This window comes from Balearica regulorum, chromosome 1 (genome assembly GCF_011004875.1).
Source record: "Balearica regulorum gibbericeps isolate bBalReg1 chromosome 1, bBalReg1.pri, whole genome shotgun sequence".
Lineage (NCBI taxonomy): Eukaryota > Metazoa > Chordata > Aves > Gruiformes > Gruidae > Balearica > Balearica regulorum.
The window spans coordinates 218,535,353-218,551,412 of NC_046184.1; the positions used below are offsets into that span (position 1 = coordinate 218,535,353).

At 51.9% G+C, this 16,060-nt stretch overlaps 1 protein-coding gene across 5 annotated transcripts in view; it reads left to right on the forward strand.

The window, feature by feature from the left end:
• STIM1 (stromal interaction molecule 1) overlaps positions 1 to 16,060 on the forward strand; it is a 98,516-nt gene that overhangs the window by 49,265 nt on the left and 33,191 nt on the right. For all 5 annotated transcript variants that reach the window (XM_075742739.1, XM_075742736.1, XM_075742737.1 and 2 more), the window contains 2 exons: positions 2,434 to 2,545; positions 3,689 to 3,804. In XM_075742739.1, the coding sequence (XP_075598854.1) occupies positions 2,434 to 2,545; positions 3,689 to 3,804 (228 nt within the window). The remainder of the gene's footprint in view (positions 1 to 2,433; positions 2,546 to 3,688; positions 3,805 to 16,060) is intronic.

Genomic DNA, 16,060 nt, shown 5'->3' on the forward strand with positions numbered 1-16,060 from the left:
TCGGCTGGGAAAGGGTAGAAATCGTTAAGGGACGGAGGAGAACATCCCGTGGTACTCCCCAGGTCATTAATTACCGAGTTGCTTTTGCTCTCTCCTGGCTTCTGGCACGCGCGGGACCTGCCATGTCTTTGGTAGAGCTGCTGCGGCACAACGGTTTTACTCCTTGTGTTGCGTTTAGTTGCAACTCTTGTTTTCCCTTCTCGCCAGTCTGTGTACCTAGCTGCTAAAATAAATTATTAGCTTCTAAAAGCATAGTTGTGATACGGAGCCTAATCTTGGTGTTTGAACCCGAGTTGTAAAACTGGTAGAATCAGGCTTGTAGGAAAGGTCCGTGCCTTTGTGTGCGCATGAAAAGCAGCTTTGAGACAGCACCCGGGGACGGGTGCGGGGCAGCTCTGCCCCCTCTGCCCTCCCTTTCCAAGCAAGTGCTTTTCCTACCTGCCATTGCTGCTGTTCCCAGTCACGCCTGTAAGCTAAAAAGCTGTTTCTGCCCCCTACTTATCCAAAAATATAAAGATTGCGATGCTCTGCCGAGGTGTTGGATTTGATAGATAAAGCCCTGGTAAGTGTGGATCTACCAAAGCCGCTGCAGCAGGTCAGATCATCGCGGCAAGGACGCAGGGGGAGCCGCTCGTCGTCGCACTGGAGCGTGCTGCCTGACGCTGCCAGCGTGTTTCCCAGTGATCTCTTCCCAAAATAAAGATTTCTGGATGTGCAAGGCCAAAAAGAAGGAGCCCCTGCCACCGAGGGCTCTCCGGTGGGCACTGGCAGTGCCACCTCCCGGGGGACCGGGCGTCTGCTGCAGCCGTAACATCTCGCTTGTGGCCACAGAAATCGGTTTCCCACGGTTCGTGGGCCAGCAACCAGTAAGTGCAGGGAGTTTCCTTAAGCGAGGGCAGTTTGCGTTTGCCAACCTGCGTCCGTGAGTCATCTCGCAAGCGTGCGTGGAGATGGCACCTTCTTTTTGAGTCTTGCTCTCCTTGGCTCAGCGCTTGGCTCTCGCTCTGTCATCTTTCCGTCGAAGGCGTTTAGCTCGCTGGAGTGAGCTGGAAGATGTTTCTCGTATTTGTGGGACAACTCAATGTTGACGTTTAAGAAGCGGCCGCGCAGCTCGGAACCCGGCAGCGATGCAGCCCTCGGAGCCGGCAGCAAACAGGCCTTTTCTCCACGCGGCTGTTGGGAAGGGCACGTGGGAGCGATCGATGGGGGTTCGGCCAGCGCGTGCGAGGTGGTGGCCGTCAAGCAGTGGTGACGTCCAGCACAGCGCTCTGGGTTGCTGGAGACTGGGTGAATGCCGCAAGAGCTCAGCCCATGCTAAGGAGAGACAGAAATCGATAAATTAAAGTGTAGCAACCCCCCCACCCTGTCCTATGAAAAAAAAATCTGTTGTGTGATTTTCTTTGCTTTCACACCTTTACTGTAAGTACAGCAAAACTGAGTGGCAAAGGCAGAAGCTTCGTTTCCGGAGGTTTCCTTATCTGCAGATTTGGAGTTGTGTGTCAGCTCCAAAACCAATTCACAAATCCACAGGTGAGGCAGCCAAGGAGGAAAGTTCACCTGGTTGTCTTGGCTGCTGCACCACTCCTCCTCCTCCTGCAAATCCCTTTCTCAAGTCGTTTACAACCATTTTTTTTAACAGCATTTCTCCACTGTGCTGTTTTTGGATTGATACTCGTGTGGTCCAGAGGTCTGGAGGAGGGGGTGAGGCTTCCAGAGCCTGGTGCCAGATGCATTAGCTGAATTCAGTTTCTCGGGGGTTTGGGCACGTGGTGAGGATGAACGTACTTTATTGGGAGTTTGGAGACAGCACCATCACTTGGATGACAGGAAACAAAGTGATTTCACTTGTCATCTACCGGCACTTCGGGTGTTGCCTCTCCGAGGATCTCTACCCTGGGCCCTTGGGGTGACATTGCAAAAGGCGGCCAGTGAAGCATCACCTGCACCGGCGCTGTCTGAGGCTGCTCCTTTACCTGATGGCCTCGTTGCATGTTTTTCTTTGGTGAGCTGGAAGTGCGGCGTAAAATCAACCACCGTGAAATGTTTGTTGTCAGAGGCTGCTGCTGGGAAAACACCAGTCCTTCTGCGCGGCGCGGTGGTGTCTGTTAAAACCTGTAGCAGCCCATCGTGTGTAGAACAGACTAGCAAAAATAATCACACGAGCAACCAGGTGGAGGCTGAGGACCTGCAGGATTGCCTGCAGCATCCCAGGGGGATTGTTTCTCGTCTAATAGTCCACAGGACTTAATGTCCCCGTCCCAGCTCACTGTGTACTTCATAGGAATGCGTTTAAACTCGGCAGGTATTTTTCCTTTGCTGAAGGTGATAGGATGAGGCGTGTCTGGTGAAGTTACGCTGCTGTTGTTGGCTGGATAATTTTAGTTGCTTAGTAAAAATATTAAGCTGCTTGCTTGTTTTCTACCTCTCCTACAGTGTATAATTGGACAGTTGACGAGGTGGTTCAGTGGCTCATTACCTACGTAGAGCTGCCACAGTACGAAGAGACCTTCAGAAAGTTGCAGCTGAGTGGACATGCCATGCCCAGGTCAGTGCTCACTGCATTGTCTTGTGTTCCTCTGGGAGGTGTGCCAGGGAGAAAAACAGATCGGAGGCGGCTGATAACATCGTGTGCAGTTCCTCGGCGTGCACAGAGCCAAGTCCAATTCCCGTTCCGCTTCGGTTATGTTCAGAGGCTTCGGCTTTGCTGTAGGGAGTGACTTAGCCATGAGTGTGCATCTGCTGGAAAGGAGAGCCTGCAGTCCGAACCGCGTGGGTGTGAACACTGTCCTTTGCTGGCTCGTGTGCTAAGCGTCCCCTGCCTGCGCTTGAAGCTGCGTATTTAGAGCTAAAACCCTGCCCTGGAATGGAGCAGACCCAAGGCTGCGTCCTGGCTCTGCCACAGCCTTCCCTCGTAACCCCAGCCCGCTCACAGAGCTTTTCTGTTGTCCGTCGGCCGCAGCAAAGGAGCATCGCCGCGTTCCGGGTTGCATCTAGGTAGTGTTTCAGTTCCCAGTTCAAGGGCTACTGGTTCCGTATCTCCGCACCACCCAGCACTGGTGTGTGCTGGTGTTAATTCGCGCCCCTTGATGTTCCAGCAAAGGAGACTTCCAGGCTTTGTGTTCCTGAAGAGAAGCACTGGCTGTGGGTTGGCCACAGGTTTGAAAAAACTCGGTGCAGTTTTTTGGGCAAAGGTTATTGTCGCTGCAAAGGGGGATGTAAACTGACTGGGAGGGAGGGATTAACTGGGAATAAAACAAGGTTTCCAAGGCAGTGCATGGTGTGCATGCGTTTCTTCTGGGTGAGAGGTATGGTCTTGGTCTATGAAATAAGATGTCGAAGGCTAGCAGTATAGATTTGATTAAAAAAACTGTTGGAGATCAGTTTTGTTAGGAAATCAGTAACTGAGGTTGTCAGGATTAATGGAATAGCCATGGCCTTGGTTTTTCCTTCGCTCTCCAAGTAAAGCCAAAGGCAGTGCTGCTTAACTCTTTCGTAGAGGTGTCCTGTCTCAGAGGTGACAATATTTGAGGGATTTCGTTGTCCTGATCGCCTAAGCAGGCAGCTTTCTGGTTCTGCTCATTGCATTTCTCCTCCTGTAGTCTCCATGCTACTAATTTTTGGTCAGTTATTAATCCAGATGGATATGACCATGCCTACATCCTTTTCTATATCTATAATTTTTTTACAGGCTAGCAGTGAACAATGTTACCATGATGGGAAGTGTTCTGAAGATGACAGACCGAAGCCACAGGCAGAAGCTGCAGCTGAAAGCTCTCGACACAGTGCTGTTTGGGCCTCCTCTCTGTAAGTACCAACATTCAAAGTCCTTTGGCTGCTCGTCAAGAGGATCTGCGTCCGCTCGGTATTGAACAGCGAAGATAGATCTGTGTGAACCAGGCTTTGCCCTGCGCAGCCTCCCCGAGGGAAACCACCCCTGGGCCCGTTCCCCCGCAACAGGAACAGGTCTCCCATGGATCGGTGGGAGCAGCTCCGCACCGGCGGCACCCTGCCTGCTGGGCTTGCCTTTCCATCTCTGGCGGGCTGCTCGCCGGGCTGCAGACCCACCATCCTGCTGGGATCTCCCCTGTCCGTAGGGTAAAGCCTTCCCGTTCGCCGTGGTGCTGAGCGCCTGGGGAGGGTTCGGCTGCCCGAAGGGGAGCTGATCTGTTGGGGGCAGCTCAGGGGGAAGCTGCTGCCGGGGACCCGGGGCTCCGTCCGTGACTCAGGCTGCAGATCACCCACCTCTGGACGAGGGAAGTGGCAGTGTGGGCTGGATGGGAAGGCATTTAGGATGGATGAGAGCAAGGGACTGAGTTCCTTTGATGCTGATTCTTGGCGTCTGTTGGCGCGATCTTGAAGCTCTCTGATGCTTATCTCTGCACTGCTCGGGGTGCTCCTTTTGCATTCGTTCCGTCTGGCTCATGTCTACTGTCTCTTTATTAAAGGTACTTTGTCTGTCTCCCTCTTACTCATGTCTTTCTCATGAGCTTTCGACGTGCTTGTGAGGTGAACAGAAACCTTGCTTGATCAGGGCCTGTTTCTGCTTGGCATCGTGCAGGCGAGATGGGTTTTTAAGGCAGACCGTGTTGCCCGTACGCGATCTGAGCCCTCTGACGCGATGCTCCCCTTTCCCTTCTAGCCATCTCATGTCCCTGTGCGGGAGGGTTAAGGTGAACGTGACGGGGCACTTTCTTACCGGGCTGCAAATGAAAAAGTCTGGGCGCAAATTCTGGCTCGGGATTGCTGGCAGCAGTGAAAATACCACTTAGTGCTTCCTCTCTTCTTTACGTGGTTTTTTAAGCGTCTGCTACTGTCCGCTGCTGGAATAGCAGAGAGGATGTACTTTTACTCTGCGGGACACGGGGTGCTAACAGACTAATGGAGAAGTTCAGGGTTTTTGGGTTTTTTCCAGCCTTCCCTCCCTGGGCTGCCCAGCGCTTGGCCGGGGGGAAGTGAGAAGCTGCTTCTATTGCTACTTCAATTTTATTTTTGGTTTTTTTTTAAGTCCCACTGGTGGTGCAGTCTCTTCTTGTTTTCAATCCATGTCCAGATTCCTGAGAAAAGGCGCAGTGAGGCAAATCGTTATACAATCAGCCAGTTTTTGCTTCCAGTTATTAAAAAGCATGTATTAATTCAGGCACAGTTTGTTTGTTTTTTTTTTTTTTTTATTTAGACTTGGGCTGTGTTACAAGCGCAGCTTTTTGGTCGGTCAGTGGCACGGCTCGGGGTGGCGGAGCCGTCGGGTGAGCGCCTGCTATCACTGCTCGACCGACAAAGGCTCGAGCCTGGTAACTCCCGTGCTGGGAGGGGAATTTTTTACGCAGTTCTTGGATGCTCTGTAAACGGCAAAGTAAATGACTTGTAATGGTTGGAGATTAATGGCCATTCTCCATGTTTGATGTCCTCTGTTTTGCTGTGAACCTCCTCCGGTCGCGCAGATGAAAGCGTGCAGTGAACCATCCTGGTCGGGTGCTTTCAGGTCAGTAAGGGTTTGGTACAGGTTTTGCCACCTGCGTGCATACCAGGTATGCAAATAGAGGAAATACCCTTTCAATTTTTAGCTGAAGTAGAGATTTAACACTGCTTAGAAGGTAATGCTTGCTGTTTTCTGGTTAACTGAAGGGATTTGTCTCTGGTTCCTACTACAGTGTATGGTGAGAAGTTGTTTATCTAAAACGGATTCCTTAAGGAACGGATTGCGAAACAGCGGTTTGCAACAGCCATTGGCAATCCGCAGTTTCGGGAAGCGCTCGAGAGCTTCGAAGCTGCAGAAGCAGCCGGGCGGTGATCGATTCCGTGCTTTCGGATACGTACGGGCAGTGGAGGGCTCTCCGGCCATCCCTGCTGTGGAGAGGGCAAAGCTGCCGGCAGCGGATGTGGCTCGCAGGTGCAGGATTTCAAGGGTTTTGTCTTCTCTCTTAAAGATACTTTCTGTTGAGTGCGGGTATAAAAGCATTAAAATAAAATCAGCCTAGGTGGGAGCACCGTGACTGCTTCCTGCAGGCTCATAAAACCAGAGACCTCTCCTTGTCCGTGGGATTGTATGCAGGTACTGAGGTATGGGTCCTCGCTGCCACGGGAAGCTGGGTGAAGCTTTTTCCATCCCGGGGCTAGAGAGCTTGTTCTCTGATGTCTCCTGGAACTTGCTGCAGAGGCTTCAGAATGCATCAGGGAGCCGAGCGGGGCTGCTGGCCCGTTTCCGTGCTGATCGGCAGCCTCCTGTCACCCCAGGAGGTCTGATTTCCTATGCCAGACTCCAGACGTGCCATTGCCTTCTGCAAACAGGTCTGCCTGCTTGCAGGGTTGCAGCTCTGTAATTAATCCAAGTGCGAAGGAGTGTGGTAAAATTATCATCAAAGCAAGATGAAGCGATTGCTGCTTCTCTGTCCCCTTGGCGTCCTGTTCCTGTGGTTCAGGAGTTTATCCAGCACAAAACACCACAACATCAGGTGAAACACAAGAGGGAAATTTAGGAAAACATGCAGTAAAATTCAAAACAAGAGATATTTTTGGTGAAGAGTGAATACAAATTACTCTTTATGACTCTCAAGTGATGGAGACTGAGTCATGTGTCTCCTCGCAGGTGGTTCAAGGCACCACAGTGGTACCATTTGGGCTCAAAATGCTGTGCCCTGCGTTATCCGTCGTGGTGACTTCTGGCCGCCTCTGCAAAGGCCGACGGAGTGAGACCTGTGTGCGGCCTGGGGGAATTTCGGGAGAGGTTTCCATGGCTCCGCTTCCTGGGACACAAATCCGCCGGCTGTGATGAGTTTGAGAGCTAGGCACCTTGTGCCACGGTTTGCCAAGCCGCTGCCCGACCACTGCCTGCCCAGGACCGGGGACCTCAGCCCCCGGGGACCAGCCGGGCACCCTGACGCCCATCACCCGGGTTTCGGTGCGCCGTGGGACGGGGTCTCTGCCGTTCCCCCAGCCCTTCTCGTTTGCGGTCATTGTTAGCTGTTGTCCCGATGTTACTCTTTATTTATTGAATGTCTGTGCGGGGATTAACAGAAGTGTGAGGAGCGGGTGCCTGGAAAAGGAGATGTTTCCCGGACGGGAGCTGGCCCTTGTTGGAGGTTTCTGGAGGAACTAACCTTTTTTGCTTTTTGTTAGGCGTTCATTCCTTGGTGCCCACTCTCCTGGGTGGATGAAGCCGCGTTTTCTTTGGTATAGCTTCCCATATAGCCGATTTATTTCCCTTTATTGTAATTAAGAGTGTATTTGACAAGTACTTCGAGATCCGCTGAATCATTATTTGTTTAAAGCAATAGAATTTCTTAACCAAATACCAGATTAATTTATCGCTGTGAGATTTACCATCCACTTTAAATATTTACGGTTAACTGGATTGTGTTTAGATTACCTGCACCTAGACAGGAAAGCAGCTCTGTCGCATCAACGGGGCCCGTTGGCGTTATCGTGCGGCTTTCCCTGTGCCAGCACCCCCAGGGCTGCAGGTCTGGGGGCTCCCTGAGGAGCGGCAGCTCTGGACCTGGCAAGTCGAGGAGGGGGCAGCAGAGAAATCTGGCCGGTCTGACGGCCGTCCGATTGCCACTGAAAATCAGCACGGTTATAAAAGTTTCTTTACCTAATTATCTGCTAGCAAACAAAAGAAGTGCTCAAGTACTCGAAAGGACCGAAGCTTGGCGTAGACAGAAGAATGACAGGTGCCATCAGGGGAATGTATGGAGCTGTTAGCTTGGTTTGGGTTTTTCAAGAACGGAGGCGTTTCTGTATTTGCTTTATGCTTCGGCTGACAGCAGCCGCTGCCAGCGTTGGAGGGAACGGTGCCTGTCCCGCAGCCGTACCCCCAGGCTCTCCTCCTTCCCTGTCTCCTCTCTGCAAACGTCTGCTGCCGCACAAGGAAGGCGGCATCACCCATCCAGTGAATTTGCGTAGGGAAATTAAAAAGTTAGTAATTCTGATGTGTTTTTTCCTGATATTTCGACCTTAACATAGACAGCTGGTGTAGCATTTACTGAGTATGTAGATTTTTCTCTTACGTTACAAAGGCTTATGTAAGTTGCTGTAAAGTTGCTGATTTTCTAATAATCCATCCTGGCTCTATTCCCAAAGTGAAGCTTTGTGAAAGTTTTTGTTTAAAAATTGAGGCCTTGAATCGGTATCTTTCCTGATGGGACTCTTTTGCTTAAGTCACCTGAAGTTACTGTTAAGGTTTCGCTATCGCACAGCTTTTCACCTTGCTTCTTTAAAACATAAACCAAGGCTGCGCCGCAAACCTGGCGTGACGTATCACCGCCGTGCAGTCAATGCGTAACAACTGCTGTCCTTGGCAAAGTCGTGTCCATTCTTCCTCCTTTCTCCCAAAAAGTAAAGAAAAAAAGAAGTCTAGAAATGAGTTTTCCCCGGCGTACGTTGCTTTTTCCCCCGCAGCTTTTGCAAGCAGGAGGCACGCCCGGGTTTGCCCGGCCGCTGGTGCTGGGAGCGAAGGGGTGAAGCGGCGCAGGAGCAGCAGAGCAGAAGAGGCCACACGTGAGCAGGGAGAACAGGCTGTGCCAGCCCGTCTGCAGGCGAGGGAGAAATGCAGCGTGATTTAAGTTGCAATAAACTGGACGCAAAGAATCCCAGCTTCGGCTGTAAAACCTCTGCTCCAGAGCCTCGCTGTACCTCTGGCACAGGGCGAGAGATCCAGGGGCTAAATAGCTAAAACAACACAAAGTTCTGGTAGGACAAGTTAAAAAGCAGCAAGAAAATTGAGAGTGTAGAGGTTATCTTGTGTTGCCTTGGCGATACAACACCCCGATGGATCACCCCGCCGGCAGCCGGTACGCGCCGTAGGGGCACAAGCCTTGGCAGGCGGTCAGAGGGAGAAACCGATGCCAGCCGCGCTGGGAGAGCCCCGTCCCCTCCCTCCTTGCGCAGGCAGCGGTGACGACGGACGGACGTTGCACATGAAAAACGCCGTCATTTTCTGCTTGATGTAGGTCTACGGGCAGTGATGGCAGCAGCGGTCGGAGAGCTGAACGTCCCCCGGTTGTTCTGACCCACGCCGTGTGGGGAGCCCGGGGCTGGCGAGCATCGCTGCTGCGGGGCAGGGCAGGGCAGCCTGCCGTAGCTGCTCTTGGGTGGCCTGTGCTTGACAAGAACTATCCCAGGAAAAGGTATTTGAAGCCAGAACACCTCTCCTGTCGTTACTTGCAGCCTTTCCCACTGTTCTGCCTTGGAAAAGACGACTCGTCCTACAGCAGTTACTCTCGCTGGCTCCTGAGCACAGAAGCAATAGTTCCGTCAGCTTCCTCGTGCTGACAACTCCTGCGTGATGTACTCTGATTTACGGAGTTCCCGTGTCTTTTTTTTTTTTTATAGACTGGTACCTTGGTAGTGCCTGTCTGGCGCTCACGGTCGTGCATGGCAGCGGTGTACACCGCGGAGATCAAAGCGGGTGTGCCTCCTGCACCACGGGTGCTCGGTGGAGCTGTACCAGTGGCGCTCCGCACGCACGGAGGGTTGGGAAAGTAATTTTTGAGTTTGGCGATATCGTGCAGCGCGTGGGCCAGGCTCACGCTCCTGACTGTAGGTGCATCGCTCCGCTACGACCTCGTTTCCCGGTCTGTGCGGCAGGCTCGGTAACTGGGATTTGAATGAATCCTTTCGGTTGTGTTGGCGCTTGGAAGGAAATAAGAGATATTAACTGAGCACGGGAGACACGTTATATCCTGCTTTAAATGGTTGTGTCACAGCAGTGTTAATGTGTACATTAACGGCTGGTACAAAGATAGTGGCCGTCCTTGCACGCTCCTCGGCGTGTGAGCGGTCGCCCCTCCCAGCAGATGGGCAGGATCCCTCCGAGGTTTTCAGTAAAAAGCAATTTAAGCTGTTTTGAAACGATAATAACTTGTTCGCCAAATTCCAGGCACTTTTGTTAGCAAATTCAGAACTATGGGGTCGGTGGGTTGGTTTGTTTTGGGTGGCCTGGCGTGCAGGGCAGGCATTCATTGTGCAGAGCAAAGCAGTTGGTGTGAAATGCCTCCCGGGGAAGCCCCCGCTGCCGTGCTGACCAGCCTGCTTCATACTGTTCGGTTTTGAGTCGGTTAATAGTACTGAGATACGCGTTTGGGGAAAATAATCAGTAGTTTGTGGCAAATAGTGGGTTTTGTGAATTTTAGTTTGAACTGTAACAGCTGTTAACAGCTGTACTTTTTCCTTTTGCCCCTTTTTTCCCCTCTTTATCTTCCCAAAGGCCATTTGGAAAGCGCAGGGCTCTCTTCATCTGCAGCCTGTCCGCCCTGCGAGGTGACGTGCTCGGCACTGTGGGTTGAACCTGCAATATCCCGAGAGCTTTCACAGCGTAGGAAAGCATGCAAACAGTGGGGAGAAAAGCTAAGTTTTTCAGATCAACTGGATTTTTATTTACCGGTCTTTGAATCACTTGCGTAGAGGCAGTGACCAAGGTGGACATCAGCGGTGGGAGCGCTGTCGCTGGGAAGAGGCGAGTTCCTTGCTCAAAGCAGCCAAATTCCTCCTGTGGTCTGCGGAGCCCTTTGCTTCTCTTTGGAGAACTGCAGAGAAAAGCCAGCTTGGCTGAATTTAGCCTTTGTTAGCCGTACGCTTCTTCCCAGGAATGAAGACTCGAACTCTTCTGGTCAACCCGTATCTTACAAAGCAAATTTCTAGGAAGCAGAATGGTGACGTTTGCATCCAAGCTGAGTTTTCCTTAGTTTCCTTATCGGCTTGCCTTGAGCGAAAGCTGCTGAAGAGGAAGGATGTTTGACAAGTGCTTGTGTGGCGGAGCTGAGAACGGTTGGCACTGGGGATGGGAGCAGGAGGTGAATCAGCTCGAGGTGGGGCTGGCAGGTATTTCCCTGTGCAACACCTACACTTGCCTTTGCTTCGGGCGTTACGCGGCGTGGCTGGGCAGGCGGCTGTGCCGGCTGCGAGCTGGGCAAACCAGGTAATGGCAACGGTGGAGGAAACAGCAAAGGGGAGACAAGCTGTGATAGCTGTGGGCGGGTGGAAAGCAAACCGTCTGAACAAGTCAGCCTAGCAGCCTTCTCAAAGCATGAAATAAAAGGGATTCAAAATTACGTACCTGCAGCGACTTGCCAGCTCTGCTCCTTAGGAAGAGGATGTTGTGATAATCCATCCGGAATGGGAAGCGGGGCCGGCATTAATCTTGTTTATTTCTTTAGTGTTGAATTTACAAGTGAATGTTTTCAAAGAATGATTGAACTCTTCTGTGGCACGTTCACGTGGTGGTGTTGGCGAAGATAAGCGGAGATGGTGCTTGGATGTCTGCTGAACGTCTGGAGCAAGGTCCTGTCCCGCTCCCGCCGTGGGGAGACCCCCCCCCCGCCGCGCTCAGGGGAGGAGCAGCACCGTCCCTCCTCCGTGCAGGGCTGCCGGGCAGCCCCCCCCCATCCAGGGTTTGCTTTCCCTCCCATCTTTAGGCCCCCACCTCCCAAGTGAGCAGCCTGTCCCCAGGTGCCTTTCCCCCTTGGCCCCAGCTCTGCTGATGTGACGCTCGTATTTCAGCTGTGATCACAGAACCCCAGACGGGTTTGGGTGGGCAGGGACCTCCCAGCCCACCCAGTGCCACCCCTGCCATGGGCAGGGACACCCTCCACTAGCCCAGCTTGCCCAAAGCCCCATCCAACCTGGCCTTCAACACTGCCAGGGAGCCAGGGGCAGCCACAGCTTCTCTGGGCACCCTGTGCCAGGGCCTCAGCACCCTCACAGGGAAGGATTTCTGCCTCCCATCCCATCTCCATCTCCCCTCCTGCAGCATAAAACCGTTACCCCTCGTCCTGTCGCAATCAGTGACCCTGGTGAGCCACCCCCACCGTCTGCCACCCCTTTGGTCATCCTCACGCAGGAGACCTCCCTTTCCCCCCATATATTCTGTCTGTCTGTCCAGCGGTCCCCCCCAGTACCACCTTTGCTGGTTCAGCTCCAGGCTGGGTGGGCAGGGGGGTGGGTTTCTGGGGTGCTGCTGGGCTCGGGGTGCTGCGGGAGGGAGGACGCTGCCGGTCCCTGCTCCCAGCTGCCCTCCCGCTTGCTGCGGGGCACGGAGCTCCTGGCCTGGGCTGCTGCGCATCCGGGCTGGCTGCAGAACCTGTCTCTGCTGGGAAAATGCTGCCAAGTCACGGCAAAAGTGTTCCCAGAAAGGGCTGAGACTGGAACGATCAGCCACGGAGGGGAGAGGTGCTGCCTGGAATTTAGCCTGCAAAACTGTTGGGGTTGGGTTACGAGATGGTGCCGAGCTATTTCTTCTGTTTCTGGAAAAAATGTAGCTGCTGGAAAAGCTGGCTGGCACCGGTGTCTGACTGGGGTCTGAGTTTGCAGGAGAGCTTATCTTGAACAAGGATGCCATTTCTCCTCTTTGTGTTTGTGCATCGAAGGGATTGATGCAGTATTTGTTTCAGCAGTGCAAACAGCCATTCCGTCCCCCACACTGCATGCAGGATTTCCTCCCCGAGCTGGGATTACACGTTTGCATTGTGTGTTTACATTAAAGCTATTAATACAGCAATCAAGTGCTGGTGGGCCAGGAAGAGCAGTAGCTGAGCTGTATCGCTGCTTATTGATTAACCTCTTCAAGTGACAGATGGCATTGCTTGTTTCTCAGCAGTAGATTATGTTCACTCTATAAAATTCCAGAGGTAAATGTCACACTCATTTAAAAATCACACACTGCTACGTAAGCTGTAGCAGTATTGCTAAGGCATGAGTTTTATTTAACCAATTTCTGCTGAAACCCTATTCATCTGTTTCTGAGAAATGGGAGGTGATTATTCCTGGAGAGCAGCAGCAGGTCCCGTACCGGGCCAGCAGTGACCTGCTGCTGCTTTGCACCAGTTGCACTTGGTCCATCCTTAAGATGATGTGCTGATCATCATCAGTCTGACGCCTAATGCAGCCTAAAAACTTGGTCAGGAAGAACAAAACGGAGCAAAGCGAGGTGAGGTTGGGGAGAGATGACCTAAGCGATGCGAGTACTGTAGTTGAAGTTTTTCCTGCTGCTGCTAGAGCTGAGCTGGGGCGACCAGCCACCTTCACCCCCTGAGCCTGTTGCAGAGGCAGGATTGAGCAGTAGCTTAAATTGCCTTCACAGGAAATTCATGAGTACTTTACATTTCACATGCAACACACCTGTTGGCGAGCGCTGGTTTGCAGGTAGGAACGTGAGCGCATTCATTTATCAGTCCATGCCCAGGGAGAAGAACGTGGGTGGAGGGAGGATAGTAGGAGGCTTGTGCAGGTGAACGTGCTGGAGGCCTGTCTGCTTCAGCTGGAGGCTCCAGTGGAAAATCCGTGGCAGCTGGTGAAGTGGGATGTCACTGAACTGGCCAGCCTGTGGCACCGAGGGGTCCCTGGGCTTTCTCCTGTTTCTCCCGAGTGGCATCTCTTGTCACGGCCACACCTCGTACTGAAAGCACAGGAAGATGTGCTGCATCATCTCTGTCCAGCGTGTGTTAACTGGAAGACGTTTCCCAGACGTAGCGAGGAGGTCTCTTTACACCCTGACTCAGCAGCTGTGATGCTCTCGGGGTGAACGTGCTGGGCGGCTCCGGTCCCTCCCTGCCTGTGCCCCCCAAGAGCTCTGCACACCTCGGGTACCGCGCTGGCCTCTCGAGCGCAGCCCCCCACCTTCTGCCTCAATGCAGCTACCGAAAGAAACGGACCTCGCTGGAGATGTGTGTCCCGATCGTGGGTTTTCCCACAGGCAGTCTGTCTGCTCCAGAAGATCTTGGGTTTCTGCACGCAGAATGCCCATGGTATCACACCAGTGTATTTCTGTAAGCTGGGATGCTGTGCTGCTTTGCCTGTTTCTTGGGTTGCCTTATGCGCATGTTCCTCGTTTCTGGCACTTGGTCAAGCAGAGCAATGCCTACCCAGGTGGCACAGCCCACTTGAGTCCCTCCAGAAATCGTCTTTCTGCTAGCGAGGGTGGCCCCGTTCACTAACGCGCTTCCAGACTGATTTCACTGGCAGCAGAGTGAGAGCTACAGAGAGAGCAAAGGTAGGCTGTGACCAGGAAGAGTCACGGAATGCAGTCTGGCACACGATGAAGATGAGCTCCGTGCGACATACCCTGTATGTGCGGTCAGAAGAGTCGGAGCATACGCATCCATCATCTGCTGCTGGGGGGGATCCGACCTTTAAAAGCTTCATCCTTTCCCTGTTATGGCACATGTCAGCTCTTCTTTGCTTAAAAGTAAATAAATGAGAAACCCAAGATCTAATACAAGACTTTTTCCTAATTGCAGGTTTAATGCCCTTTACTATTACAACGCATTTATTCTTCGATCTCTAAATTTTTGATACAGCTTAGTGTGACCTCTGCCTTGCTCTGCTGCGTTTTGCAGGTCTGTGTCTTCTCCAGGTCATGTCTGCCCAGGAGGCGCGGGGCAGTGTATTCCTTAGGCTGAGGCTGCACGTGCCTTTACGCAATGCTTCACCTAAAGCCTTTGACTAGGAATCATTCTTTTTGGCCAAATCTTTTTTTTTTTTTGTGTGTGTGTGTGTGCGTGCGTATGTTTGTATTTGTATTATTCTTGATAGTACCGGAATATTGTCTGTGGCTTGGAACTGAACTGGTAAGGAATCCCTGTGTCAGCTACGTGACAGCTTCAGTATCTGAAAATGTTGATCTAACCCATCTTCTGTGCCCGACGGAGATGTTCTTACAGTCCCTGCTGCCGTGCTAGGAAATCCTGAGTGTACCATTTGTTGGAGATGCATGAATGGCCTGAAGCTGCAGGAGGGGAGATGGAGATGAGATGGGAGGCAGAAATCCTTCCCTGTGAGGGTGCTGAGGCCCTGGCACAGGGTGCCCAGAGAAGCTGTGGCTGCCCCTGGCTCCCTGGCAGTGTTCAAGGCCAGGTTGGATGGGGCTTTGGGCAACCTGGGCTAGTGGAGGGTGTCCCTGCCATGGGCAGGGGTGGTACTGGATGGGCTGGGAGGTCCCTGCCCACCCAAACCACTCTGGGGTTCTGTGATACGATTTCCAGCTCCCCTTCCCGAAATACCAGTTGTATCAAATCCAGCTGTCTCTTCCTCCCAGTTAAAACACACCAACATCCTCCTTTCTCACTTTTTCATCATTGCTTCATAATGTTTCACATAGCTTCAATATTTTTTTCTTTTTCTTGTTCATAACCTTTAGTTTCTGCAACTCATGTCTTGACCTGAACTAGAGATTCATGGGGAGTGATTTGGGGGCGAGTTAAAGCAAGTTTCTTGTGTGATTTCGCTAGGGCATGAAGGGATTAGGGGATATAATAACTGTTGTTCCTGCCTCAGCTGTGAAAGTCCCCATCCCTCTAAATGATGGAAGTAAATATTTTTTTTTCACTTTTTATTAGAGGTTTTGATGAGATGTGACACTAATTATTTCCCTACAGCCTGAGGACTGTCTTTAGACCTCCTCTGATAAGGTGAAGTCTGTTCCTCTTGTACTTTACCTGGTTCTTGAGTTTCCTGGGGAAAAGCGCACGGATTCTTACGCTGTTCCGTGCTCCCTTCGTGTTTCACATCCTGGGGTTTCTCACAACGTGGAGAGAACGCGAGTGCTGGGTGGAGCAGCGTGCGTATCCGAGTTAGAAACGAATGTATTAATTTATTGTTGGGGAACAGACTGGTCATCCCTTAATCCTTTCATTGAAGGAACCACCGCACCTCCGCGTAATTCTTTCTGCTTTTTTCTGCCTGCTGGGGATTTTACCATAGTTCCGTATGCCCAGTAAGAGACTTCAAACGTGTCTTCCAGAGCCTCCACCTTGAGAAATGCAAGTTTCAAATTGAAAAGGCCAGTTGAGCAATTCCCTCTCGCGTTGTGCAAAGCTGATGCTTAGACCTAAGCGTGCCGAAAAGCATGTATTGGTATGTTGGAAAAGCCTTGAAACAGTTGCAAAAAGGAAGAGGAAGGGAAGTGAAAGCCCTGAATTTGCTTCATGCATGTCATTCTGATGAAAGGATATTTTTTTCCCCCTCAAAAAAAACCCCAAAACATGTTTAATTATATGAATTTGAGGCCCTGGGGGTGCTCTTTGATCTACGTTATAATGCTGGGCAGGGCTAATGTGTATTAAAATTACGT